General features: G+C 37.9%; 2 protein-coding genes across 14 annotated transcripts in view; one reads left to right on the top strand and one right to left on the bottom strand.

The window, feature by feature from the left end:
* SHANK2 (SH3 and multiple ankyrin repeat domains 2) overlaps positions 1 to 5,599 on the top strand; it is a 381,276-nt gene extending 375,677 nt beyond the window's left edge. For all 9 annotated transcript variants that reach the window (XM_087951165.1, XM_026664726.2, XM_087951160.1 and 6 more), the window contains one exon: positions 993 to 5,599. In XM_087951165.1, coding sequence (XP_087807291.1) covers positions 993 to 1,566 — 574 coding nt within the window. In that variant the 3' untranslated portion in view covers positions 1,567 to 5,599. The remainder of the gene's footprint in view (positions 1 to 992) is intronic.
* A 5,315-nt stretch (positions 5,600 to 10,914) lies between these two features.
* Positions 10,915 to 27,585, bottom strand: part of CTTN (cortactin) — a 32,997-nt gene continuing 16,326 nt past the window's right edge. For 2 of the 5 annotated variants that reach the window (XM_087951154.1, XM_026664727.2), the window contains exons 9-17: positions 26,368 to 26,478; positions 24,820 to 24,930; positions 23,496 to 23,551; positions 21,515 to 21,584; positions 19,987 to 20,135; positions 15,885 to 15,974; positions 14,736 to 14,919; positions 14,175 to 14,243; positions 10,915 to 12,621 (exon numbers count right to left, since the gene is read on the bottom strand). In XM_087951154.1, coding sequence (XP_087807280.1) covers positions 12,485 to 12,621; positions 14,175 to 14,243; positions 14,736 to 14,919; positions 15,885 to 15,974; positions 19,987 to 20,135; positions 21,515 to 21,584; positions 23,496 to 23,551; positions 24,820 to 24,930; positions 26,368 to 26,478 — 977 coding nt within the window. In that variant the 3' untranslated portion in view covers positions 10,915 to 12,484. The remainder of the gene's footprint in view (positions 12,622 to 14,174; positions 14,244 to 14,735; positions 14,920 to 15,884; positions 15,975 to 19,986; positions 20,136 to 21,514; positions 21,585 to 23,495; positions 23,552 to 24,819; positions 24,931 to 26,367; positions 26,479 to 27,585) is intronic. The other 3 variants (XM_087951157.1, XM_026664728.2, XM_087951156.1) reach the window with 2 other exon arrangements.

The raw sequence follows: 27,585 nt of genomic DNA, 5'->3' as shown, positions 1-27,585 counted from the left end.
AGCAGAACCACATTTTGTTAAAGTGTAAAATGTTTTGTAAAGTTTTAGTAACAGCATTCTGTTAAATATTAAACAAGACACTAGTTCTTGCACAAGGAAATGATATATTTTTAGATCCCTTTGGTTATGCCAATTACATCTTACCATTTTCCAGTATTCTTATAATATTTAGGTTTTTCTTTTAATTGATGTTTTTCTTGGAAAATATATTTGAATTCTACTGTTCAAAGTATCTAGCATTCCCATTTTAAAAATAGCCTTTAGGGAATTCCCTCACTTCAGTGTCATCTCAAATTATATCACTTTTTTAAAAAGGTTCCATTCACCCTTTTAGAGGCTTTTGATTTAGTGCTCTTCTCAATCCCTTCCAAAGCAATTTTTAAATTTCTTTCAAATCACCTATATGTTTTACTACCTTAAGGTTTCAAACTTACTTGTTTTCTCTGCTTCATACCCAAAATGTTCAACTGGTATAAAATATTAGCATTTGCTTTCAGAAATATGCCAATGCTTTTCTGCAATATTGCAAGCTATATTTAAATTTACTGCTATTCTCAAAGCTTGTGGCATATATTTTATAATTATTTCATTTGTATCTTAACTATAATCTCTTATACATATTGCAAGTTCCTTCCTATGACACATGCGCAGTAAACAAAAATAACATTAGAATAACACAAGTGTCATTTAATTTAGGTAGAACAATATGATGGTGTCATATCATTCGGTTTCTGAAGAACCTCTAAACGAGCTATTGCCTGATTCTGTTTGACAAGCATTTAATGGCCAGACAACTGAGGGTGTTAATAGTATATTTAAGATAATAGCCTTTAGTTTTTAAAACTTTTTAAAGTTGTTCATGATATTTATATTGTTGTTTTTATAAAGTTGTATGTACTTACAATGTGTGTATGTTACTTCTAATATGAAATAGGACAAGGAGAGTAAGCTATGTGAATTAAAAAAAAGTTTTTCGTTCATTTTTATTTCAGGAGCACAGAGGTCATGAGCACAGTCTCAGGTACTCGGAGTTCAACCATCACCTTTACCGTTCGGCCTGGAACTAGCCAGCCCATCACACTTCAGAGCAGAGTCCCAGACTATGATAGCAGGACATCAGGAGCCAGACATGCTCCAAGCCCAGTGGTTTCACCAACAGAGATAAGTAAAGACATCCTTCCTGCTCCTCTGACTGCTGCTGTTCCAGCTGCATCTCCTTCTCCAACTCCTTCTGATGTTTATAGCCTACCCAGCCAGCCTCCTTCCGGAGACCTCTTTGCTTTGAATACAGGGCGCAGCAGGTCTCCTTCTCCCTCAATATTACAACAGCCAATCTCAAATAAGCCTTTTACAACTAAACCTGTCCACCTGTGGACTAAACCAGATGTGGCAGATTGGTTGGAAAGTTTAAACTTAGGTGAACATAAAGAGACCTTTATGGATAACGAAATAGATGGCACTCACTTACCAAACCTTCAGAAAGAAGACTTGATAGACCTTGGAGTGACTAGGGTTGGTCACAGAATGAACATAGAAAGAGCCTTGAAACAACTATTGGACAGATAAGAATGGTTGGTCTTGCCTCACAAACCTTTGTTATAAATAGAGATAGGCTGGTATCAAAACACCCCAAATGCCTTGGCTCCCCAAGAGTAGCACCAAATTAAAAAGCATCCATTAGATTGCCAATTTATGTCCAAAATCAATTCCATGTCAATCCACATTAATGGGACCAAATATTTTTAAAATGGATGGGGCAAATAAGAGAGAAGAATGGAAATAATTGTGAACTTTAAAAAAAGAACCAAATTTGTAAGCTCCAATCATATTGATATTATCTTGAAAGTTTATACTTTAATTGCTGGTACACACACGACTATCACTTCTTTTTCAGTCTAGGGATTGGTTTTTCTGTTAAAAATGACCTTCTGCTTGAAAAATAATGTGTCACCTCTTTTTGATTAAAACCCACAGGTATTTCTCTACGTACTAGAACATGTTGTGTCCAGCTCTTTTTGCAATCTGCTTTCATATGACTAATATTTCATATGATTGTTGGATTCAGTCCCATTGCTGTGGTCAGACAATTTCTCCTTTCAGTTTTTCTAAACTGATTCTTGGTTAGTTCTGCCACTTAATTTTTCCGCTAATATTCATTTTTTTCATGATGTATTTACTGATTTTTGAGAAACTTCTATACATTCACAGCATTGCCAGAATTTTAAAAAAATGTCAGATGTTTTTGGCTCATTATTATGTTGATTTCTTTGGAAGTGAAATTAGTTTTTGTCATCCAGTGTAATTTGTTATTTGACTTTTAAGATTTTATTTTTCCATTTATGTTTAGTGCCTTTCCAAATTGCCGGATAGTTATTAGGCATGCTTTTTTCTTTTGGTTTATAATGCAGTATAATGTGTGAAAGCTATGTAAGAAATCTTAGCTGCCTAAAATAAAAGTAAAAATATTTGTAAGAAATTGGAATTGAAGATATCTGTGCACAGAAAGATGGTAGTACGATTAAGATCTTGTCCACATTTCTTTGTGGTGGACTGGGATGATAGGTAAGTAATTCAGGGTTGTATTTTCAAAACAAGCATTCATCAAGCCTGTTTTAATTACTCTCATATAGGATTGAGTTGTTTGGACAATATTGCACAAGACCTTTTCTTTGAGGTGGAAACAGGTATCAGGATTAGATGTCTTTTCTTTCCACAAGCGCATCAGTGAGTGTGGATTTTTTTTGGGGGGAATGATGTTTTGGCTTCCCAAAAAGAGTTAAGTTCTAGTTTTTAAAGAACTGTGTTTTACATAAAGGTTACTTTTGCTGGATCAAAGTGATCATGTGTGATAGTGGATTTTATTACCATTGTAATCGCCCTAGCCTAGTATCATAGAAAGAATAGTGAATTTTCCTTCTGCAATTTTGTATGTGGATGCACAAATCAATGCACAAGCTGCAGTCGACAGTAACTGCACAGAGGTGGCTTCTTCACCTTCAAGAAGGTCTTTGGATTTTTGACCTGCTTATTCTTTCCTGCTTAAGAAAACCAGCTGTTGATCAATCTGCGTGGCACAAGCCTGTTTACTTATGGAAATGGATTTAAATCTTTACTGTTTTATCATATTAGGAAGATGTTGCCCGGTGTCTACAAGAAATATGAAATGAAAATATCAATAAAAGTACGTGTTGCAAAAGTAGTTTTATGAAAACAATAGGTACCTATTATATATGCAAGGGACAATTTTTTCTAAAAATGGAGATCAAGGGTATCATCCTAATAATAATGTTTTGTTTAAAATTAAACTACAGGATTGTTCTGTGCTTCCTTCCCATACAAATTGCTGTGTTTTAGGAGAACCCACCTAGCTTGCAAATTAAAGAAAGAGAAGGTTGAGACAAAAATCACATTCAGAACTGTTTACGAAAAAAATTGAGTGGATTTTTAAAAGCATGGTCTTTTGGCAGACATATATATATATATTCAGATTTGGTGGCTTCTATGAAATTTAGAATTCTTTCTTCCCACCATAAATAATCCACATTAGCAATGTTGTTGGTTCACAGTGTCATGAATAATTTAGCCTGTACATGTGAGTTTGCTTAATAATTTAATTGGAAGGCATCTTAGTTCATTTTTTTAATATATCCCAGCCTATCTCTAATTATAATTTTATTTTCTCATAACTGAATGTCTAATTTGGGGTCCACAATAGACCTAGGATTAGTACATAAAGTTCAGCAATTTCAATACCTTTCTTTATTGCAAGTCTAAATAGTTGTACAGATAGTTTATAAGCACAATATTTTAAGAATATAAGTGGCTGGTCTACTGGGCAGCCTTTGTGCCACTTCAGTGCTAGAAATTAAAAAAAAAAAAAAAGACTTTAGTGGTTTACTACTACTTCTGTGGAATAAGTATTAAATCTTGACCTTTTTAAATCAGTATCATTTGGATGCATCTGAACCAGCAGAGCTGTGTTATATTTTCTATCTTTGCTAAAACTTCTTCAGATGATGTGTCTCCTCAAACATGGTAACAATCAACAATACTTGGGTAATTATTAAAAAAAAATAGTCACCTCTCTCCTTCCGCTATCAAAACTGGTCCTTTTAAGTTATTGTCACTTAAGACTCTTTTCAAATTTCTTTCAACACTTGCATACTCCAAATGGATTTCTAATTAAAATCAAGTTTCAGTGCAAAAACTTTGAAATATTGATACAAAGTTGTATCTAGAGGACAATCTAGAGGACAATATTCACATATTTGATAACAAATTTTCTTTTGATGGGGGCAGGGGAAGGGTGTAAAAAAAAGATGATTTTGACATCATTGTCTTCCATTTGGTGATAATGCAGAAATCAGTAAATAAACCATAATGCCATGCTCCTTTTGATTTCTTTGAGTGCAGTTGGTTTTACCTCTATAATGTGCCAGAAAATGCATTAGGACAAGTGATACAAAAGAAAAAAAGGGGGGGAAATTACTTTTGAGCTGCTGTTAATCATAATATTTTACTGTTTAATGTATAATATTTGTTAACAAATTATTGGTGATCGTACCCCCTTTCTTAAAAGGGGTCTCTTGCCCATGTATCTTTCCAGGCACTTAAATAGCGAGTACAATATAATTATTAGAGAAGATTTTTAAACATCAAAGAGCTAATGAAATTTATTTTTTAAATAATGTTGTATGATCTAGAGTAATAGGGTCTGCAAGGAATTGCTTTATATCAAGGAAAAAAGACCTTTGGCAAGTCTTTAGCATTGTTTGATGGCTTTATAATAGAAAGCAATAGTAAGGATGCAGAATTGTTTCCTAGCATTTTGGTCAATACTGAAAATGTCAGGAGCAGATTGGCCCTTTTAATGTTATGCTACTTTGATGGTGCAAAATACAGTGATTACAAATAATCTTGTTATGATATTCCAGGTTTTAGGAACAACTTTTGTTTATATACTGTAATTTAATAAATTGCATTTACATGCTTAGTTTCTGTAATATTTGTGTATACAATACCAAAATCACACAAGATGTAAATTGTGTATAACTACACAGACTCCTTTCCCTAGGTGTCTAGTTTTGATTCATATATTATAAAATGACTATATGTGACTGTTGATTTACAGAATTTACATATCACAGAAGCTAGCTCTTTGTGGTACCTAAGTTAATAAAAGTGATTTTTCTGAGTTCCTTTACAAATAAGCATTATCCAGTTGATCTGGCAATGACTCTGTGTACGAGCCTAAAATAATGAAAATTTTCTCATGACATCTTTTTTTCCTTTTTTTAGAGAGTAATGTTTTTGCTATGGTTTGTGAAACAACTATGTTCACGTTATCTATGTTGCTGTAATTTTTTGTGCTTTAATTCCTCTAATTTCCAACTGATTAAAACAAATCAAACTCCTGTAACTTGCACTTTCCCTAATCCTTACTACTCTTGTATGGCAACCAAAATTACTGTAAGAAATAAATATCATATTGCACTAAGGTTGTGATTCTGATTACGAAGAGCAAATCCAGTCTGAATTTTTTTTATTTCTAAAAAGAGTTGCCAAATTTTCCACTTAACATTAAAACTGTTTAAAGTTCCTTTTTTTAAAGCTTGTCTGTCATTTCCATGGGATTTAGAGTTAAAGCTCTCTGAAATTGATCCAGAATGAATTCCTATTCCAGAATGAGAAATGCATTATAAAGCGCATGATAGAAAACATGGACTGATTTGTTTTCTTTGTTTTATCAGAAAAAATTTCAACAGAAGGCTTCTGAACGTCTGAAAGGATTATTATCATTTCAAGTGATCATTAATATAATTAATGGTAAAACACTGGTTGAAAGAAGAGGTTAAAGGAAGAAAAAAAGATCGAGAATTTTAATTTATTTAAATGTATTTCATTTATAAACCTAACCAATAATAATGGATACCACCAGCATTATCACCAGCAGAGATGGTTCCCTCTGATAATCTCTAGTTTGAGAAAGAAAGTATTGCCTGAAAGTTATCAGAATTAACCAATTTGATCAGCTGCTTCTCCGCATGCAAGCATAATATATTTCTACAAGGCTGAATGGACCAAATTCCTTCTCCCCTTCTTTGCAATTATCTTTTGACAGCTGGGCTTGCTTATCTGTGTGAAAGTGATGTTCTTGTTAAGGCTATACTTGCTGTTAGGATTTTGTCATGAAAGTAAGTTACACATCTGGCAATTTAGGTTCTGTTAATACCTAAGCAAGGCTTCAATTTTTACAATTATCCAATCTTTTCTCTTTCGCTCTAAATGGTTTATGGGCTAAGTGTTCCTGTCAGAAGATCCTTTCGTTGCATCACTTTCCATGAACAGAGGAGCTTTGATTTATTTTTGAGTTTAATATCTTTTCCAAGTAGTTTTTCAATACATTTGAATATCTGGAATAACAGACAAGATCTGCATATCTTCTTTCTTGTTAATGTTTAATTTGATTAAATTATCCTTACCACTAAGAGGTATTGTTATCTTTATATAGCTAGAAATATACTTTCCCTGATTTTTTTTTTACAAATATCCACAGCTTCCCTGCTCCGAAACCATCAGGGCTATGTGCACTTCAAATTTAATAACTTTCCTGAAATAAACCTGATTTAAACCAATTGTTTCTTCTAGTTTTTCTCTTTCAAGAGGACAAGACTTATGTCAAGAGGGTTCTCAAAAGCAGTGCCTTAAGTTGTATACGGGTATAACAGGAAAAACAAACCAAAGTACCCAGTGTAACTCTCCGATGTTTTGAATTAAGTTGTAAGAAATAATGTAATGAAAGTGTACTTTTTTAATTCAAAGAGCCAATTTGGCATCAGTGCATCATAGTAATAGCACCTTGTTCTTTTTACAATGGATTCTATCAGCGAACATCTGTAGAAAAAGGTCCAGATTGTTTTATGTTTGGAAAAGGGTTTCATTTCTTTTCAGTGTTAAAACAAGATTTGACGCATCATCAAAGATTTTAATTCAATAAATTTATAGGTGTTCACATTAATAAATGATATTTACACCCTGAAATGCGCATGGCCTAATTTATGTACTTTGATGACAGAAATGCAATAGTTTGTCATGAACCAAGCCATAGATCATGGTTTTTTAAATTTGGTAATTTTGAAATGAGTATATTTCAACTCCCAGAATTCCCTAACCAGCATCTTAAAGGTACCAAGTTTGAAACATGCTGCCATAGATCTTAATTAATTATACTCGCTCTTAATTGCATTAGCTGAAGAATGTATTCTGATATAATGTATATAAAGATACTGTATTTCTTTATAAATCTTTTTATTTATTTATTTTTATTAATATTTTTAAACATGTACTTAATGAAGTTATTTAATGGTACAACCCTAATAATGTTAGGGAAGTAGAATATATAGTGGGACTTACTTTTGTAAGTTGAGAACTACCTGTAATGCCAAGTTGAGCATGTTATTAAAATCTCCATCTTAAATCGGTGAATGAATAGAGCCGTCTAGACAAATGTTTTAATTTGTAACTTGCTTATCAAAATAAGCAATAAACAGGCTTGTGAGATATTAAATAGATGGAAGTTGTATGTAAAAACCGACATATTTCAGCTTTGCAGGACTTTGGTTCTTTGCTGGAACGCTGAAATCTACCAGTGAGGTTCTGTTCAGGATGGTAGAAAATTTACATATGGGAACTCCCAGCCTCATCTTCAACCTAAAACCGCATCCTTGCTTAGCAGGAGAGGAACACATATTTTTTGTGGAATTAATGAAGTGAACAGTTTTCACTAATCCAAAAGGGTATTGTCAGATGAAGCAAGCAAGATGAAGCTATGTATGGTTTAGGTCGGCTATTTCAATGAACTAGTGGTATGAAGCAGGGCTTTGTCCAAGTCAGCAGAAAAATCTTTTTCAATTGATTCCACTTAAAAAAAGTTATTCCAATATACCTCAATGCAGAAAACTGCAAGCCAGACATATCCTAGTTTATCTTCACAGAGTACTATAATGTTCAGACTTGTATTCTATTTGTCCAGATAAACAAGTGATTGTAGCAGGACTTCCTGCAATTATTTTTGAGAATTGTTAGTTTTTTCATCCTAGTTCATAATTTTAAGTGGCATAACTAAGTATTTTGGAATTGTATGCTCTTTGGAGTATATCTTGGAAATTAATACTTTTATTCTTTCTGGAGAGCCGACAGAGAGACAACATAATCTGATTAGCGTGTCTATGTTTACTTTTAGAAATAAGGACATATTCCAAGAGATTGTGGCCATCCTTAACCAAATATGTACTTAGAATCCTTGGTGAGAAAAAAGCTAGCAAGGATCTTCATTTTTTATCATTTCTCTTCCAAATTGATCCAGCCATTCCCACTGAGCAGCCCAGAAACAGCACCTGGCTTCAAAGATCACTAGCATTTTGCAGTATATAATTCTGATTTCCAAATAGCTTCCGATTCCAACTGGAACTGTGACAGGCATAACATAGCTGATTAAATTTCATGCATGAGTCGTCAAGTCTAGGTGTTCTGATCCAACCGGGTTCCCAAAGAGCAAATACAAAGGCAGCAGCCCCCACCTTTTAAGGTTTAATAACGAATTCTGTTCCTTTACAGATAAAAGGCTGTTTTCCACTAATTAGCTCCGACAAGAAGCCTTGCCAAGTTGTTCGTCAATGCTGCCAAAAACCCAGAGATAAGAACTAATTTACAAGATTCTCCAAACACGAACTAAGATGTCCACAAGTTGAACTTCGGAGTTTCTTTGCTTTCTGCAAAGAACGCTTTTTCAAACCTGGCTTTTATCCTCTTGGGGGAGGGGCAGCCTTACTCCCGAGTCGCCTGTGCTGCTGTAATTGTTCTTTCCTCGGAGTAATCCTTCGTGTACGTGCACTTGGCACAGGCTCCTCGGGAACCTCCTCATCACTGCTGCCAACCCACACAATCTCTGAAGGCAGCAGTCCACTCCCTGATGGTCCTGGCCCCTCATCAGAGTCATCGGTCTCCTCAGCCATCTGCACCTGCTGCCGGCTATCCACATTAGGTAAGACTTTCAAATTATGGAACAAATCCTCGCAATACGACAGAGAATACAAGCAACAGATTACATTCTGGATTGCCTATTTTGGATGGCATCTCCCACTGAACAAAGATGAACCATGAAAAGGCCTGCAATTTTATTTTTTTTATAGTAGGAACACAAAGCATTTCTTTCGTTATAATTCTATCCAATCAGCAACTTCTAATTAAAATGGAAAAGGATCACCTCCTATGACTTTATGTAAACCTTCTCTGCTCCAGGCAGTTGAGAAAAACTTCAGAATGTGCTTATTGATGAACAGGGAAAAGCCCATTTTATGTGCATTTTGTTATTTAGGATACAATCTGGGTTGGTCACCGGGACCAGAAATTTTGTCTTCCGAGTTTTCGGACTTGTGCTGGAGCCCAACTTCAGGCAACTTCTCTCTAGCAGTATGTGTGCTGTTCTATGCATGGTATAGTGCCTGTTGTATGTGAGTTTTTAGGTGTTGATTGGGGTGTGTTGATGGCTGGCTTTTAAATCATTAGCTGTCGTTTGCTTGTGCTGCCCAGCCTTCACCTTCTAAGTACTTGATAGGCTGGTGGTAAATCAGCACTCTTGTTGACTGATGAGGGGGCAGTTTCCCAGGCTTCAATCACTTCTCTGGCTGTTTTTGTGCCTGCTCGTCCAACAATCTCAATAGCTGCAAAATTGAATGTGTTCTTGTTCATTGCAGTGTGAGGCCACCAATGAGTTCAGGTGCTCATCTGACAGCTCACTTATATTCTTGCAATGGTAGGTTAGTGTCCTCCCCGTCTGTTCTAGAAAGTCACAAGGGCAATCCATGCAGGGGATTTAGTAGATTACATTGGAAATATCTGCCACCTCCAAGCAATCTTTACAATGTACAATTTGTCTGCGTATGGTAGCCTCTGGGTGGTGTGTGATGCCCACTTGTAATTTTAGCAGCTGCATTCTACAGCTTCCAAAATGTTTTTGTTCTATGGCAGAATGTGCCATGTGGTTGGTCTCCTTTAGTTATTTATTCATTTGATTTCTATAGCTGCCCATTGTGAATGATTCAGGATGTTATTTCATATTCAACTGGTTTGCTTTTTAGTGTATAGACTAGTCCTTGATGTACAGTCCACAATTTCTGTTGCTAAAAGGTAGTTATTATGTGGGTCATGCCCCATTTTACAACTTTTTTGTCATGGTTGTTAAGTGAAGCCCTATTGAAATCATGCCATTAAGCAAATCTGGGTTTCCCTATCCACTTTGCTTGTCAGAAGCTTGCTAGGAAGGTTGCAAATGACATTCCCAGGATGTTGCAACCATCATAAATGCATGTTGCTTGCAAAGCACTCAAAGTCTGATCATGTGACTGTGAATGCTGCAACGGTCATAAGTGAGAACTGGTTGTAACTTTTTTCAGTGTTGTTATAACCTTGAACAGTCATTAAATAAGTGGTTGTAAGACAAGTACTACCTGCATTCAATGAACAGTTTTCCCCTTGCTGCTATCCAAGAAACTCCTATTTTCAGAACACATTAAAATAACCGGAATTTTGAAGAGACCAGTCCTCCAACAAGCTTTTCCACCGCTTCTCTCTTTGGGACTGTTCCACAAATTACAAAAGAGGGGCTGGCTTCCACTTTATGATATATTTGTCCCCAATGCACAGGACTATTGAATCAACTACTTTCTTGGAATAACTGGTGCAAGAAGATAGTTTAAAAACCAGGCCAAGAATATCCTTGTTGTGCTTTTCCCCCCCGGGGCTCTACTTCAGTAACTGAAGAAGGTAGAAGGCATTTGACCTAGCAGAAGGCAATACATTAACATTCAGTTTGTGACTTAGAATAGTTTAGACAAAAAAAAAATCTCCTGGGAAAATGGTTGCAAAAGTTTATTTGAATATTTAATTTACAAAAAAAAACAACACAAAAAAAAACAGGAATCATATATCCTAGTTGCTGTCCTACGCAAACTGAATAAGCTAAAACTGCATATAAAATCCATGCCCACTTAACATACTATTATCGATGTAATAATGAAAAAGCAAGGAACCGGTGGGGAAGATAATAGAAACAAACATTACATACATTCTTCTTAGAGATTGTCCAAGTAGCCAATCCCATCCAAGATCATTTCTCTATACATTCCATATTCCCTTAGATACCCTTAGTTACCATTCAATAGAAATATTTTTTTAATATTTTATTGAACTTAATTGTTAATCTTTTTTTCATTCACTTCTTTCCTTGATCCCTGAATTTCTCTCTTCCCAAACAAAAATGAACAAGAAACACTGAAGACACATACATATATGCTGTCTTTGGTAGGGATGCTTATGTGGTTAAAATCAATAATCAATTCTCAATTTATTTTACAGAAGTTATGCAAGAAATTCAGCATTACATTTGGCAAAAGACAGAGAGATCTTTACAGTTTGCTTGAGTGTTACTGGCAGTCAGAGCTGAATATGTAAAATGAGTCTTCTACATTGTTTAAAAATAGCAATTTCCTCCAAGGGTTTAACATACTCATAAGAGCAATATTCCTTTAATGAAATAAAGCCAAAAAATAGATTTACTATAGAGGAAGCCATCTCATCCCATTGTCCTCTTTGCAAATGATACAAACTGGAATTAGTGCTGCATGTCCTGCCTGTTTTATCATCAATGTGACAGGCTGAGAGAGCTAGAGAGGGCATGTAATGGAAACTTCTAAATCTCCAAGACCAAAAATTTCACAGTGTTCTAGGTGTATGAGAGAAAAAGCAGCATAAACAAAACTTACATCGCAAAGCCAGGTGAGGCTTACATCAGTTCCTTATCAGAACTTCTGGTAAAGTTCGACTGAAGTCACACAACAGAGCTTTTGACTGGACTGTGCACTTCCCAAGAATATGAATGAAAAATAAGCATAGCCTTCTATACTGGGTCTTTTCTGAGATTAATATAGAATACCTTCCCATGAATGTTTGCCACTAACTGCAAGCCAGCTAGCATTTTCCTCTATCCATACCTGCCATGTTCCCAGTAAGTGGAAATGTGACCTAGATACGACAGGTGGGAGCTGGAAAATTGACCATGTTCAGTACAAAACACCTGGATATAATTTGTACAGTACAAATGAAATATGTACTACTCTGGGGGGGGGGGGGATAATCACCATCACCAATTTGGCAAAGGAATCAAGAAAACCTCTTTTTCAAAATGCATTAAAAAGTATGATAACAGGCTGCAGGGCAACATAGAGTCACAATATATTAGCAATTTCTGGACCCATAAACATTTATAAAAGCATCAGCAAATTATTTTAAATATAAAAGGAGTATGAATAGATCCTTTCAATCTTTTCTCCTGCATAACAACAACAAAAAAGCCCCACATGATTTGTAGTGTAATAAGTCAGATGAATGATCATGGTATTAAGGCATAAATGGTAGGCATCCGTTTCTATTGTCTCAGCTCAACATAATTAGCTGGGAAAAGCCCATATCTGCCTTTGCAGACTCCTCTCCACCAGCCATCATCTATCATTTCAATATTGGTAATGATATCATCTGGATCAAAAGAAATCTCATCATCCCCAGCTGTGGAAGAAAAAAACCAGAAATGTTAGAAGGTTTAGCAGAAGGACTTTGAAACTCAGGGTTAGGTCAGCTGATTTTGTTTTTCTATACCCAGACCATATGTTTCAACTCCCATCCCATCCTAGAATGAACCATCAAATAATAAAGGCATGAGCAGAATCATTTTAAAACTCAACAATTGAAACCCAGAGAGAAACGCCCGAATAAAAGGAAATCATCTCCACCAGACAGAAAACTAATCTAGCAAGAGATCAAGGTAATAGCCTAGATCTTTGAATTAAAAAAGTATGTCTTTTGATTGTGGACAGAAGAAGTCCCACTGAGAAAGCGTTGCCACTATCAGGAAGGAATTCCAGACTTTGGGGGAGTAGCCACTGGCTACGCCCCTTTAGGTGGGTGCTGCCTCGTGGATACAGAGCAGCCCACGCCAAGAGACTCCACAGACTTGGCTCAAAAGGGAAATCATGTTTTCAAGCAAAATATATACATTTGTGTTTCACAGATTGCAAGTGCTGAGAAACAGACCGGAAACATCTTTAAATTCTTTTTTTTTTTCCAGAGAGCTTATCACCACCTCCTTCCAGGTAGGTTACAGTTTAAAAAGCACCTTTGGCATACACAGGTGATCTGATAGGATCAGAAGAAAACGCACAAGCCAGAAAAGTGAGAATAGCTCTTGCTCAACATTTGCAGCAGTGGCTCCTCTTTCTAAACTCAAGAGTAGCCTTCTCTGCAGGTAATGCACAAGCAGAGCTTCTGAATTAACACATCAGGCCTGGTGGAGACTTTATACCTAGATAGCAGCTTCTAGAAGAGCTCACTCTGTACCTCATTCTACGTAGATAGTCCTCAACCTACAACCACAATTGGGACCAGAATTTCCGTTGCTAAGCAAGACCGTTGTTAAATCATGCCGTTTTTTCTTTTCTTTTTTGGCATGACTATTAAGTGAGTCACTGCAGTTAAGTGGATCATGTAGTCATTTGGCAAATCTTGCTTCCCCACCCTCACCCCGCAACTCTGCTTGTCAGAAGCTGGCTGGGAGGGTCACAAAATGATGCTCCTATGGCCCCCACTGCAATCATCAGATACATTGCCAAAACCCTGAATTTGGATCATGTGACCATGGGGATGCTACAACAGTCGTAAGTGCGAGGACTGGTTGCAAGTCCCTTTCCCCAGGGATGTTTTAACTTTGAGTGGTTGCTAAATGAATAGTTGTAAGTCGAGGATAACCTATAGAAAAATTATACAGAAGCAGCTCTTAATAAAAGCATGATGAGCGGACATGAACGTAGCAATTGAAAAGACCCTGTTTTGGTTCCAATTAGCAAGTAGCCCAGGAGGATATATGCATCAGATCTCAAAGTCAATTGGTGCCATCAATAGTGCTGATACTACCATTATTCTTTTTTTCTCCAGAAAATCCAGAAAAGGTTATTTGGAAGAGAGTGGACCTCTAGCCCAATGAACAAAGACAGGCAATTCTGTAGAAATCAGAGCCTAAATATGTTCTGAACTAGAACTATAAGGCTAGCTATTGTGTTACTTACCAGCCTGATAATCATATAAGGCTATAGCTGTTATTCCAAGGTCATTTTCATATTCATAAGCAGTTTCATCTAAAAAAAAAAAAAGATACATTTCACTATAGGACATTCAAGTCTTCTTATTTTGTACATGGTCTGGCATTTATGAAGGTCTCCATAGTGGTACAATTATACTGAATCATCAATTATACTGAGCCATCAATGTAATATTGGCATTTTTACTGCACCCATTGGGAACAGCTACTTAGAGCATCCTCACAATCTACTATTTATTAAGTTCCATGCTGCTTCAAGAGGCTTTTTTTTCAAATACTTATTTTAGTTGTTAACTAACATCGATTCACCTATACTGAGCCCTGCAACCAGGTGAAAAATTTGACAATAAATAAGTTTTTCTCATTTTCAGCCTATTTTGCTTCTTAACATTTCTATCTTGCCCCTAACCTCCAAGCAGTTTAAGGAAGCATGCTGAGTTTTCCTTATACTGGCAGAGCCATGTGATCACATCCTAGAGCAACATGGAGTTTCCCGAAGATTCTGAAGTGAAAAGAGAAGTTGTTTAACCTGCTTGATGCTGATTTCCTACTGTAGCCTCTTCGTACACGGTCCCTGATTCATAGGCCGGCTCTCTCTGACTAATTGCTTCTTGATAGTCAGATTCTTCGGCTTTGCTGTCCTGTTCTGGCTCAGGTACATTTGGAAGACTTGCACTGGAACTTTTATAACCAGATTCATAGGAAGCAGCATCCTACACAAATAAAAGCAAGCATTACACAAGACATCAAAAATATTTGATTATGAACATTATCCACTGTGATCTATTAAGCAAAACAAAAAACAAAAAACCAGAATAATAGGGCACCCTGCACTATTCCCAAAAGTGGTGGGTAGGCTGGGGCAAAAAAAAACCCCACTACATCTGATTTCATCTGGAATGTAACATTTATTAACTTTAAACTAATTTAACACAGACTGCTTTCCATAGTTCTTCCTCTTCTGTCACTTTAAAAACTACCGTTTGACCATTTTGGACACATGTTGGAGGCTCAACCAGAAAACTTTTAGGGAAATATATGGGGTCTCCAATAGGGTCTCTCAGATGTAGTCAAATATGCTGAGAGACCCTACCCTATGGGAATGGATTTGAGAGGGGACAACAACCTGGCTTCTCTGAGTCTGCCTCCAATCTTTAGAAAGGCTGGGCTGCAGAGTGCTTGAAGGAAAATATATTGGGCTGCCTAGCAGATATTTAGTCAGTATTTATGCCTCGTTTTCTGGAACATACTTTTTGAGTCTGCAAAAGGGGGCAGTCCATAATACAATAGTGTAATAAATAAAGATGGCTGATGCATTTTGTGCAAGAGCACCCAACCTGATTGGCAGCACATTTGAGGGCTCAGGAAAAGTTGTCGCCCTACCTTACCCCCACCTACATTATGGACTTCTCTACCATATTGTTATGTATAACTAGTCAAGCCTGATATAGATACTGTAGATATTTGATTGGTTTATATATTGGTTTATATAGTTTATATTGGTTTATACAATCTAACAATTGTAGCTTTTTCAACTCACAATGATAGAGGGCAACCTGTTAGAATGGATTTACCTGTTTTGTTTATTATTTTACTGGAAGAAGGGAATGAATGTCATCAATATGCTACTCAAAATGCATTGGAAAAAGGACTCTGACATTGAAACAACCTAACCTACCTCGTAGATTACATTTGATGGAACTTTTTCTTCCACTGCTTGTGGAGATAGAGGTTCAGGAAGATTCTGTGTCTTGGATTTGGCTTTTTCCTTTTCAAAAAGAAAAAAATAAGCTATGATTTACAAAAACTATTACGTAGTTTAAACATACATCAATATGCACAAAAACATACTTTTTTAAGGTAGAGATTATGAAAAGCCATCTGGCTGCAGATGGTCCAACTTAATCAGAGTTATTTGAAGATACGCATTCAAGATGCAGAAGACTAAAACTGAAGATAACCAATATGCCGAAAGTACTACCTTGGATTATGATCACCCTGGGTACTGATTCAAGTTATTTTCAGTTCTTCATGATAAAACTACATTGGCAAGGACAAATAACTGAGGCAGAGATACCACCAAGAGAGCAATAATCATGAAGATGGGAGTGAAGGGAAGAGGATAATTGTAGTTCATGTTACAATGACATCATCATGGCTTCTTACAAGTACTTAGATTTGCTCGTGAGGTGTCATTATTGGGTTTTCCATCCCAACTCTCTCACTTGGAATGAGATGGCTCTTATGTTTTTCCCCCCATCACGGCCTTTCTCTGAGGACTTCACAACATGCAATTGCATTGGGAATACATCATTCTTTTTTATTCCTTTTTCTGAAACCTAAGGATGTTGTGTTTGCTGGGAACCAAAAGTCAAACTTCAAGCTTATACAAGTAGTCCTTGTCTTACAATCGTTCCTTAAATGATGATTCAATGTTATGATGGCCTCGAAGTTACAACCACTGCAACTCCCACGGGGCTGCAATTCAGCTTGGCAACTGGCTTGCATTTACAAGAGCTGCACATCTTGCACTGTGATTGTGATCTGCCACTTTCCCAGCTGGCTTCTGACAGGCAAAGTCAATTGGGGAAGCTGGATTTGCGCAATGACCATCTGATTCACTTAATGACCACGTCAGTTACTTAACAGCGATGATTCACTTAATGAATGTGGTAAAAATTGTAGTAAAATCAGGTCTGGTCACTTGATAAAGGACCATATTGTTCGGCAATTAAAACTCCAGTCCCTTTTATGGTCATAAGTCAAGGACTACCTGTATTTTAACACATGTCCATGGAACACCACATATTTAAATACTGATAAACTGCCCTGGGAAGGCAGACAATAAACACGCCATGTAAATTTATGTAAACATTTTATGAATCAAGTCTATAAATCTTCACCTGCCTTGTTTACCTGAGAGTTGGGGTGTATTGTTTTCCATCTTTATCAGGGATTGTGTAAGGTAAATTAAGCCATTAGAATACTTGTGCACTGTATTACAGAGAGCACATGCAGACAGGGAATTTCTTTTTACATTTATGTCTCAAAGAGACCCTGTGGGTGGCGCAAGACAGGCCATGCTGGGAAAGGCTGCCTGCCATTCCCCCCAGATTATCTTTAGGATGCCTTTCGTGTCTTAAATGCATTCTAAAGGGTAGCCATCGATGGCCAATAATCTAAAAAAAATGATTAAAATCATACACAGAGGTACCAGATTGCTTTTCTATTTCTTTGGTTGAATTGACTTTTTTTCTTGCAGCTCAGCACGTAAATAAATAAAAGTGCCAATTTTGGGGAAGGACAAAACTGTTATTTTTCAAGAACCAAAATTACTATAGAGCAGATAGCATTCATCTCCCTTCAACAAATTTAGTACATCTTTTTCAGCAGATTCTGCATAGTTTATGGCAAATCTACCTCAGAATGTTACCAGGCATGCAACTCAAATATCAAAGGTAACCCTATTTTACCAGAATGCAGCTAATACTTCCCCTACCTTTTTCTTTAAATTTACCTGTGAAATGCAGCCTTTATGATATATTGTTGAGGTCAACAGCTTAACAGAATTCAACAAGAATACAATAATATAAAAGTCCTGGTTAAAGATCCTGTACATATTATATTAGTATATATCTTAATGACAATAATATAACAAATGTAATAATATTACATAATAATAGCCAGTTTGGTCGAATGGTTAAGATACCAGACTAGAAAACAGAGACCGTGAGATCGAGTTTTGCTGTAGGCATGAAAGCCAGCTGGGGTGACTTTGGGCCACGCACTCTTTCTCATCCAGTCCATCTCATATGGTTCTTGTGGGGAAAATAAGGGGGGGGGGAAGGTGTGCTGGGCACATTTGCCGCCTCGAGTTATTTATAAAAATAACAAAGGCAGGATTCAAATAAATAAATAAAATAATCACCATTAGAGCAGTGATCCGCGCCCCCCCTCCAACCTTTTGGGTACCAGGGACCGGTACCAGAGAAAGGTTTTTCTGCAGACCAGAGGGGACGTGGTTTCACATGCTGCCTGCATCCCATGGATGGGGCTTTACCTTTTTTGCACGGCCCAGTTTCTGGCATGGCACGGCCCAGTGCCGGTCCATCCCAGGACTTGGGGACCCCCTGCACTAGAGCTATAGTGAAAGGGATATGTCTTTCCCGCAGGCTACAGATCTGCCTCCAAGACAGATCATGCTATCAACATAGGCGGGACAACTGCCTTTCTTTGTTCATAACAGGAAGGCCAATGCTGAAGGCAGACATTTGTTGGAAAGGAACAGATCTATTGCTTGCACTGCAAAGGCTCCCCTCTTCTCAAAATGTTACTGTAAAATTCTTCACATAAAAGTGGAACTTAACCAAGGGCTGTTACAGCATTTATACAAGATTCAAGCACAACAAGCAAACAAGAAGCTCAAGGGTTAATTTATCTAACAGCATCTCTGATTGAATTTATCCTGAATGTCATATTTGGAAAGCTGGCCATTGGTCTGTGATACTAGCTGTGGCTCTCCAGATACTGCTGGTCTTTTGTTTATCCTGCATCTTCACAGAGTGACAATTCCTTATATTTGATATGATTTATACTGCAACAGGTGTCAAGTTGTGTGGCTCCTTAGAAAACAACTACAGATAATCCTTGACTTACTACCACAATTGAGCCCATTTTTGTTGCTAAGCAAGGCAGCTGGTTAAGTGAGATTTGCCCCCATTTTACAACTTTTTTTACCACAGCTGTTAACGTGAATTATTACAGTTGTTAAGTGAATCATGCGGTTATTAAGCAAATCTTATTTCCCCCGTTGACTTTGCTTGTCGGAAGCCAGCTGGGAAGGTCACAAATGGTGATCGCGTGACCCCGAGAGACTGGAACTGTCATAAATACATGCCAGTTGCCGAGCACCTGAATTTGATCATGTGACCATGGGGATGCTGCCAGGGGTGGGATTCAAATTTTTAACAACCAGTTCTGTGGGCATGGCTTAGGTGGTGGGCATGGCTTGGTGGTCATGTGACTGGGTGGACATGGCTTGGTGGTCATGTTATTGGCTGGGCATGGCCAACTCAATATCACTCACATCGAGGCACGCATCTCCTCGCCTGGCCTCTCATGACTGTGGGGATGCTGCAAGTCGTAAGTGTGAAAAATGGTCATAAGTCACTTTTTTCAGTGCCATTGTAATTTTGAATGGTCACTCCACACAAGCAAAGTACCAGCAAAAGAGGGGGAAAAAAAACTTCTCTTAAGTTCCTGAGACAGGAAGTATAGCCCTGCCAAGAATATAATAAGGGAGAGGCAGTTTCTGTAAGCAACACCAGAATGTTTCCTTCCTGACTTCCTTACAGGATTAGGCCTGTAATTTCTTCTAATAACCGATTCTCTGAACTGCTTAGAATGTTAACAACCAGTTCTAGAGAATAGGTGTGAACTGGTAGAATCCCACCTCTGGATGCTGCCATGATTGTAGGTGTGAAAACTGATCATAAATCACATTTTTTTCAGTGCCACTGTAACTTCAAATAGTCACTAAACAAATAGTTGTAAGTCAAGGACTACCTGTATTGTCCTAACTCTTCTACAATCAATAATTTAAGAGTCTTAGAATAATTACTACTTTACTTAAGTTGACACATACCACACACATACAGACTGATCTTGATTTTATTCTCACTCACAATCTACACTTGCAATGGTGCAACTAAAGTCGGGAGGAGATGGGAAGGGCGGAAGGGATGGTGAGATAGAAAGACAAAAGTATGAATTTCACCAACTTCGAGTGCCCTCCTAGCCTCTTCTTGTTCCTCCTTGTCCTTGGCCATCCTTTGAGCTCTTTCAATTTCCGCCTTTCTTCTGTCTTCTTGTTCTTTATCCTTAGCTAGATTTTCAAAGTTAGCTCTGATGTTGCTTGTTTTGGCATTTGCTGTAATGGTTCACAATACAAAAGCGATTATCTGATAAGCCATTTTTCCCCCAGCCACAAATCTTCAGAAACAATTCCCAATCATTTGTTCTCAAAATCCAAACTAATTATTTAGTGTTCTGGTCAGACTACCAATTATTTGTGTTTATAAAAGATCACAAGGTGCTAAGGAGAGTAACTTATTCATCTTCCTGTTAGAAACACCTGCCACAAAACATGCATTGGCTGAAAGCTTAAACTGAATCGATCTATATACTACTAAAGCACTTGTGTCTGTTTGATAACTTTGCAACCTTGAATTGGGTGAAACTTTGTCAACAAAAGTACCTCAAAGAGGCTATTTTGTAGGCTGCTGGGTGCCATTATTCTCAAATTTGGAGAAATTGTGGCTGCTTCAGAGCTGCTGACAGGGTGCTGCTGCTTCAGTGCCGCCACTGCATTTTTGCAGTCATATGATCCTCATTTCCAATGACAGCTTCCCAGTTGCTTGTCCAATCTCTCACTTCCCTCCCCTCCCCTCCCTTCTGGGAAGAGGAGGGGATTTCTGGTGCTCTTTGCCAGCTTCTCACAAGGAAATTCAGTGGGGGAAGCCAAACAGGAAGTCGAAGTCACGTCCACCCCACTGATTTTTTGCCCATGGTCATTTTTTTCTTTGTTTAGATAAGGAACTATCTCTGAAATGATGACCCCCAAAGGGTCACGGGTGGTCTAGCTACTAGTTTAAATTAGGAAATGAAAGGTAGCTCCAAATATATGACTAAAGATAGGTTGACACATTCAGTTTAAATAATAGCCAGTGGTGGTATTCTACCATTTCAGCCCGGTTCTGCCGAGCCGATAGCAGCGATGAGCAGCGGAGACTGAACCGGTTCTCTCCTCCGCTCTATTCTTGGGCCCGCCTGCCCGCCCGAGCTCCCATACTCCTCTTTATCCCCTGCTTTTGAAGCGCAGCTGCTTTGCGCGGCACAGCAGAGTGCTGCGCAGCAGCTGCTGAAGCGACCAGGAGACTGCAGGCTTGCAGGAGGCGAGTTGGACCGCCCTGCACCTGTGCAGATGCCTCTGCACCTGCGCAAAGTGTGCATTTGGCGTGCACACGCACGCAAAGCGTGCCCACCAAGCCACGCCCACTGAACCGGTGGTAAAAGTTTTCGAATCCCACCACTGATAATAGTCCTGCTTTCTAGGGATTGTAGGCAGAAAACAATTATATTGGACGGCTACCTGGCTTCTATTTTTTTCACCCACACTTTAAAAGTTAAGACATTTCAAGATTTGTTAGCAGCCTTTTGCTGATATAATGAGAGGCCTGAGATTTTTAAGATGTTAAAGAAAACTCAACTATATAATGAAAAAAAAGCATGAAAGGGGGGGAATCTTACCAGCTTCTACTGGTTTAGTCTTCTGGTATGTTGAAGACAATTTCTCAATATCTTCGAAAGATGATGCATTCTGTCAATACAAGGAAATGGAATCCAGTTCATATAAAGCAGGGTTCCTCAACATTGGTAACTTTAAGGCGTATGGACCTCCAACTTACCGTATATGCCGGCGTATAAGGCGACCCGGCGTATAAGGCGACCGGGCGTATAAGGCGACCCCCAACATTTCCACTCAAAATATAGTTTGTTATATACTCGCCCCCTCTTCCGCCGCCTTCCACTTTTGCACTTTTTTTTTTTTTTTTGAGGCACTTTTGTGCACCGTGAAAGCGAATCCCGTGAAGCTGAAAGGAGCAGCCAGCCTTCTCCCAGCTCCCAAGGAAGCGAGGCTCGCACCGCCCGGGCTCCGCTGAGGTATCCGGCTGGGGCTGTCAGAAGTTGTTACCGCTGGCGCGGCTCCGCGCGGCTCCAGTCCCGCGTTGCCTCGGGAAGGAAGGCAAAAGGAAGAGCAGCGGCGGCACTTTGCAATGGCAGCAGCGGCTCCTGGTTTTGCCTTTCCTTCCCGAGGCAATGCGGACTGGAGCCACGCGGAGCTGCGCCAGCGGTGCTACAACTCCTGACAGCCCCAGCCGGATACCTCAGCGAGCCGCGGTGCGGCCTGTTTCCTTGGGAGCTGGGAAGGCTGGCTGCTCCTTCGGCTTCACGGGATTCGTTCCACGATGGCAAAATGCCTCAGCTGAGCAACCGCAGTGCTTCCCAATTACTATTTGCCGGCGTATAAGGCGGCCCCCAATTGGAGGCATGTTTTTCAGGGCAAAAAAGTCATCTTATACGCCGGCAAATACGGTACTTGCTGGTTGGAGAGTTTTAGAATTTGAGATTCACACATCTTAAAGTTACTAAGGGTGAGAAACACTGACATAAAGAAACAAAAATAAATTCCTTAAGACAAACCATAGCATTTACTACTACATCATAGGTAACTCAGATACACAAGTTCTTCTCCGATGTTCTGAAGTGAATTTATACAAGACAGAAGGAGATGCATATTCAAATCTTCCTCTTAACTGGGAAAGCTGCACTAAAATAATATGTACGTACTGTATATATACACGCACATAATAGAATAACAGAGTTGGAAGGGACCTGGAGGTTTTCTAGTCAAAACTCACTGCTCCAGGAGGAGACCCTATACCATTCCAGACAAGTAGCTGTCCAGTCTCTTATTAAAAGCCTCCAGTAATGGAGCACCCACAATTTTTGAAGGCAAGCCATTCCACTGGTTCTCACTGTTAGGAAATTTCTCCTTAGTTTCCAGTCCACATATGCTCTTGCCCTACACATATATACATATACCACGCCTACATGCCACTGGAAATATTTTTAACTGCATTTGTGCTTTGAACAGGAGTAGGACTCTGAGGCAAATTCCAATTCTGTTATTCTATGATTCCTGCTAGCCAATTGTTCCTTTTCTTTTCACACTTGCACTAAGGTGTCTGGGTTTCTACTATAAAATAACAATCTTAATAATCTGTATAAAGGGGCTGTGCATGCTTAAAAAATGACATGCAGGAGTTCAGAATTCATGCAAATCAAACTTCCTGCTAGACATTAAAGCAGCCCATCTTTTTTCATTCTTGCACATACACCTAAAAGGTTTGTTACTTTGTGGTCTGCATTAAATATAGGCTGCTATAATGATTTGGTTCATTAAAGCAGTCATGTCTTCTCTCCTCCTCCTCCCCCCCCCGCCCTTTTGAACACAGGGACTTGAAGAAAAAAACCTGCGTGATTTATTGAACAGTAAAGAGGAGCTGGCCCCATGAGAGGTCTGAAGCACTTCTTTGCAATCTTTTCTGTAGACTGTACAGTCCTCCTTAACAAGAATGTCCTTCAGAGAAAGTACACTTTATGATAGTGGAATTATTTTTAGTATTAGCGGAGAATGCTAACCCCATAACTCATTTTAATTCAATACCTTGTCCATCCGATCTTTCTGGACGCCATACTTTCCACCAAATCCTTTAGAGTAATCTAAAAACAGAACAAAAACGATTTATGGTAAATGCTTCACTCTCAATGGCTACCTAAAGGGATGTTCATGCACAAAGTACCCGGTGATTGCAGCCAAGCCAAAATACAAAATAAGTAGATGCAAAAGGAAGAGTATATATTCTGAGGGCCCCAAAGCATTGGCAGGTATGCAAGTGACAACAGGCTACAGCATGCTTCTATAGCCATTGGCTGACATGAAATAAGATCCGAGCAAAGAAAGAGCTGCTCTCCCTCAAGAGACCTGCCTCAGGCCACATCCGCAGTGTAGCCTTGAGCAATTGTCATATTGTTAGAGGAGAGATTGAAGTCAGACATTCTGCCTCGTCGTGAAGGTCACTATTTCAAGGCATTATGTGCTGCTTACTTAGAAAGAACAAATATTGTGAATATCTTAAGGATTAAAAAAATAATGGCCATGTTATGTTTTTAAAGATTGCCAACAAGAATACATTTAAATGCTGGACAGACATGTTTGTGCTGGACATACAGTAGTAAAAATCACAAGGATGAATCAAGTATTAAAAGTTTTTTTTATCTCCTGCTTTGACTTATTTTACAGACAGATGCAACGCACATATACAGTATATTACATAGATACATGCTTTTGTGAGAGAAATATAACTGGTTTATTTACCTAAGTTTATTTACCTAAAATGTTAATGATATAATAATTCCAGATGCGTTCATGTTAGCGAATATACTGCATGAAGCAAGTTATTACTCAAATAGAAAGTTCTTATCTAGCTGTCAGCTCAGATATATTTCTAATGGAAAAAAGTTAAAATCATTCTACAATCATCATATAATATATAGCTGTATCATCAACTTCAGTACTAACTTTGGCAAAGAGATTTTGTATTTTCATTTTGAAACCATTTTTTCAATAATTTTCTGTGATTAATAAAGAAATATGGACTTGTGTGCTAAAGATATAGGAGCCAAAGGATTTACAGGCCAGGTTATGGGAAGGAAGGATGTGCTGTGATTAAAAATATACATGATGTTGAGCACCCCCAAAGTTTTCTGGAATGTACATCAAGCAGCACAATTAGATGGGATGATGCATTGTCATTCAGGACATACAGGAGTATTAAAATAACTGAAGGTAACTTAATTATTTCCCTGATGTATATGCAAAGGAAGAAGAAATTAAAGTTGCCATGCATTGTATAGGGCTTTGCAATGAGCAGCTTAGGTCTGGGTTAGAAATGACGGTACTGGATAAGAGTTAGAAGCGGAAACTCTGCCTTGTTGGGACTCGTGCTTCGCTAGTTTCTCCTTGTAGTCAAAGCCCACAGCTGATGGGTCCTGCCTTTCGGTTTGAACACCAAATTTCCCTCCGAAACCACTCTTATAATCTGAGAAATTCAGTATATAAGGATGGGGAGGGGGGGGGAGAGAAACCAAGGGAAGGAAGGTGATGGGGAAAAGAGGAACATGTTTAAACACAACATACATAAAAAAGCTTGTTAAAAATAGTTGTGGAAAGGAGTAGGGAAAGGTTTTGTTTAAAAAGAGGTTATTTCCTGTAGTTGTTAAATTTTGAGAAATAGCCTAAAAAATTTTTAAGACACCTAATTTCATGCTGGAGATTACAGTAATTCCAAATTGAAGTGTTTCTTGTTATTGGGTATACATATAACACTCACACATCCAACATTGCAGGAGATTTTTTTTTTAAACTTTCTCTCATGCACTCATTTTCCAGAGGCATATTTTGAAAGAGGAAAGCATCAGATATGCAATTACTCCCCGGTCCACTTTACCATCATCTGAAGTTTCACAGTCCCTTCAAAACATTAAGAAACATGCAGTCTGACACAAAACAGTTACCTTCCCACACAATATAGAGTAGTTGCGTACTTGAATGTAAATTCTGCATTTATATTCAGTTGTGGAATATAACACATAGACACAAACACACATTTAACCAGTGTCATATGCCAGATACACCAAATGAATTACAGTTTGTTACTTCAAGACTACTCACTTTTAATCATGGTTCAGTGGAAATTTAAAATGCACACAATCCCTGCCAGATTAAATTGTCTGCACTGTATAGGTAGTCCTTTACTTACAAACATAATTGGTGCTGGAAATTCTGTTGCTAAGTGGGGCAGTCATTAAGTGAATTGCACCTTTTTGTTGTAGTTATTAAGTGAATCCCTGTGGTCAATAAGTGAATGTAGCTTCCCCCATTGGTTTCACTAAGAAGGTTGCAAGTGGTCACATGACCTCAGGATGTAAATACATATTGGTTGTATAGCACCTGAATTTGGATCATGTGACCACAGGGATACTGTGGCAATTGTAAGTGCAAGGACCAATCATTAAATCACTTTTTTCAGGACCGTCATAACTTCTAACAGTTATTAAATGAATAATCATTAATTGAAGATTAGTTGTAAACTCATGAACAAGCTGCATTTTGTGTAAAGTAGGCTTACTCAGTTCCTACTACTTTAGCCTTTTTTAGATTACCACTGTACTGCCAAATGAGTAGGGAAGCCTATTTTCATATCTTTAAATAAAGGCTGGGAGAGATAATTCAACAACAACTGAATAGCTCTTCTCTCCTGTTTTAACAAATTAAGATTAAATTTCCCCTTTTGATTACAATCCATCTTCCCCCTCCCCCCGTTGCCCAGTCTAGAATTCCAGGAATACTACAGTGAACAGCTATGCACAAAAGCAACTGTATGCATTAGCAATTAGCCATATTTATTTATCTATTTCTATTTTAGCTATCAAATGTTATACCCAATAGTGCATGCAAAGCTTATCAATAAATGTACCTTTTTGAGATTCGTGCAACTGTACTTTTTCCTGGTGATCCCAGCCAAGTGCACATTTATCCTGTCTGTCAGTCTGTATGCCAAACTTTCCACCAAAACCTTTCGTATAGTCTGTGCAAAAAAAAACATTACAAGATGTTATCTGATTTTTGTCTCAGAAGTCATTTTAAGTGTTCTTTGTTGTTTTTCTTAACCCAAAAGAAAATAGAAAGAAATCCAAAACCTTTGGACCAGCCACTAGCTCTCAGCCCAACCTGCCTCACAAGGTTGTTGTTGTGGGGAAAATAGGAGTGGGGAAGGAGTATTATGCGTGTTTGCCATCTTGCATTATTTATAAAGTAATAAAGGTGGGATAAAACTCAAATAAATAAATAAAAAGATATGGATAACATCTGGAAGTAAGAGAGGAATAAAGAAAATACTAATGAAAATTAATGTGCCAAGGTTGTAATCTAAGCATTCACTGAATTCAGACTTAACTATTGAATGTACACGCCTAGTAATTTTGCAATTTTGGTTTACAATGCTGCCTTTGAAAGGCTTGTGAGTAATCAGATCATATAATTAACGCTTTTATTTTTCAACCATATTAGGGTGGTCAAGGTTATTAATACATGTAAAATAACAAAATCCCACATATTCCAAAGTATAATTAAAGTCTGTTTACAAAATAATTGTTTGGTTTACATATAAAGCTAAGCCATATGTACAGTAGCTTGGCATGAATAGGATGAGTGAATGGAATCAATGAATAAACCATTGGAGGCTTTAGAAAGAAAACTATAACCTGAAACTACGGTCCATTAACAGCCTAATAACTTGAATCGAAATTGAACATAATATGCAAACACATGGGCACTTGGTTTGCTTGTGATTTCCTGGCTCAGGTGGCTTTTTGTGTCCTATTCAAGCCTGTCCAATTACAGAAGTTCAAGGCAGATACATTGTAAACCAAAATTGCAAAATTATTGTGTACATTCAATAGTTAAGTCCGAATCCAATGAATCCTTAGGACAGATATTTAAAAAAAAACCTCAAATTACACACACCATGGTGACTTTGCAAGAATGACTCTGGCTTATTTAACAAACCCTGGCTTAGCATGTCTAAATGTAGTTAACTGTTTAATTTAAGTCAGTAATCCATAAAAGCAGATTCTTGTAAATCAAAGCAACCAAACTTATTAGTGGTTGCTGTTTATGCTGGATGTCAAAGAGC

This window comes from Notechis scutatus, chromosome 1, assembly GCF_049901735.1.
Source record: "Notechis scutatus isolate UNSWTSFEM ecotype Mainland chromosome 1, rNotScu1.2, whole genome shotgun sequence".
NCBI lineage: Eukaryota > Metazoa > Chordata > Lepidosauria > Squamata > Elapidae > Notechis > Notechis scutatus.
The sequence above is the reverse complement of the archived record's forward strand: the minus strand, read 5'-3'. Positions and strand labels throughout refer to the sequence as shown.